Genomic DNA, 1,717 nt, shown 5'->3' on the forward strand with positions numbered 1-1,717 from the left:
ATTTAATTTATATTCTTTTTATAAGGTAGGTATTTTAAAAGTAAAAAAAACTTGAAGTATTTAATAAAATATCAAGTTTTAGAAAAATATTTCCTATCAAAGAAATTTTTAATTATTTTAGATTATATCATTAATAATAAATTAATGTCTTCATTTCCTAATTTTTATATAACTTTAAAAATTGTTTTTTTATCTTATGTTATGGAATTAAAAGAAAGAAATTTTTTTAAATTAAAATCGATTAAAAATTATTTTAGATTAGTCAATATGCAGAAAAAATTAAGTAATTTTGTATTATTATCTATAGAAAAAAATAATTGGAAATTTAAATTTATTGAAAATAATTGATGAATTTGTATTATAAAAAACAACAAAAATAAATTTATAATAAAATCAATTTATTTTACTTTTATTAAACTGAATGTTAACTGTTTTTATATTAATGAAATAAAATATATTAAAAAATCTTAAATAAATTTTTTTTTAAATCTTTGTTTTATTTTATAGAAATAAAAATTAAAGAATATTTTTTTGATATAACAAAGTTTTATAATGTAAACATTGCATATCAAATCTTTATAATAATAATAAATAATAATAGTATTAAATAATATTAAATACTATTTATAATATTATTTTTACAATAATTCAAAAATAACATTAAATTTACACTGTATATGTAATATACATGCTAATTTTAATTTTTTTTTTTTCTTATTCTTAAGATCATATATATTAATATATGTAAGTTATTTATTATTGCGAGTATTTTTGATATTTTATATATAAAAAAATATAATTTATATTGTTCAACAATCTACATCGACTATTATTCTTATTATTCTTATTTTCAGGAAATAAAACGCCACGAGGAAAACTTACATAGGTAACAGGAACAAAAATAAGCGAGTGTAGAAAGTAAATATTCGCCATGGAGAAATTCACTTTGAAAGGATGACAACATCTCTCTTTTTACGTACAGATTGGTCATGTATTATTTTTTTCAATTATTTTCGATCATGTTTTGGTTGATTTTTACGTAACTTTCATCATATAATGGAAATAAATGTCCTTGTGCGATATGTAAATTGAGCGTTGATATATGAAGTTGATTCTTCACACGTGGTATTATAATGTTGTATATATTATTAATGTATATAACATAAAGTTAGATCATTATCTCGTATCAAAATTAATATGGTTTCTGCGATTAGTTATGCTTTTGTTTTTATGCGATATGAATGATATTGATGAAATATAATTATTAATTTTAATATAATGTTGATAATAATAATTTATTTATCACTTAATATATTAATTTTTCTATGAATAGATTTATTATTAGTTTATAGATATAGTATTATATTATATATATTATAATTATTTGAGTTATTATTATTAAATATATATTAATTTGATATTTTTAATTTTTATCTTTGAAAGTGTTAATATATTAATAATTGATATATATAAATGTAATTTTATATTGTAAAATTTATATTAAATAATAAAATTTTGATACAAATAGGTATTTTGTAAACTTATCTACCATATTTCATATAATCAAATTTTAAAACATTTTATTTTTATTATTTTAATATTTTATTTTTACTATTTTATTTTATTTTTTTTAGTAAAATATTTTTGGCATTTTATACATATTTATTAATAAGTTTATTATAATTTAAAATTACTATAGTATAATTTAATAGTATAA

General features: G+C 15.5%; 2 protein-coding genes across 2 annotated transcripts in view; one reads left to right on the plus strand and one right to left on the minus strand.

Annotated features, from left to right (window-relative positions):
• LOC102675599 (nicotinamide/nicotinic acid mononucleotide adenylyltransferase 1) overlaps positions 1-1,110 on the plus strand; it is a 52,739-nt gene extending 51,629 nt beyond the window's left edge. The window contains exon 5 of the mRNA XM_031511392.1: positions 855-1,110. Coding sequence (XP_031367252.1) covers positions 855-861 — 7 coding nt within the window. The 3' untranslated portion in view covers positions 862-1,110. The remainder of the gene's footprint in view (positions 1-854) is intronic.
• LOC102673909 (ABC transporter G family member 20-like) overlaps positions 1-1,717 on the minus strand; it is a 47,650-nt gene that overhangs the window by 36,713 nt on the left and 9,220 nt on the right. The gene's annotated exons all lie outside the window — the stretch shown is intronic.

This window comes from Apis dorsata, unplaced genomic scaffold (genome assembly GCF_000469605.1).
Source record: "Apis dorsata unplaced genomic scaffold, Apis dorsata 1.3 scaffold_311, whole genome shotgun sequence".
NCBI classification, from domain to species: domain Eukaryota; kingdom Metazoa; phylum Arthropoda; class Insecta; order Hymenoptera; family Apidae; genus Apis; species Apis dorsata.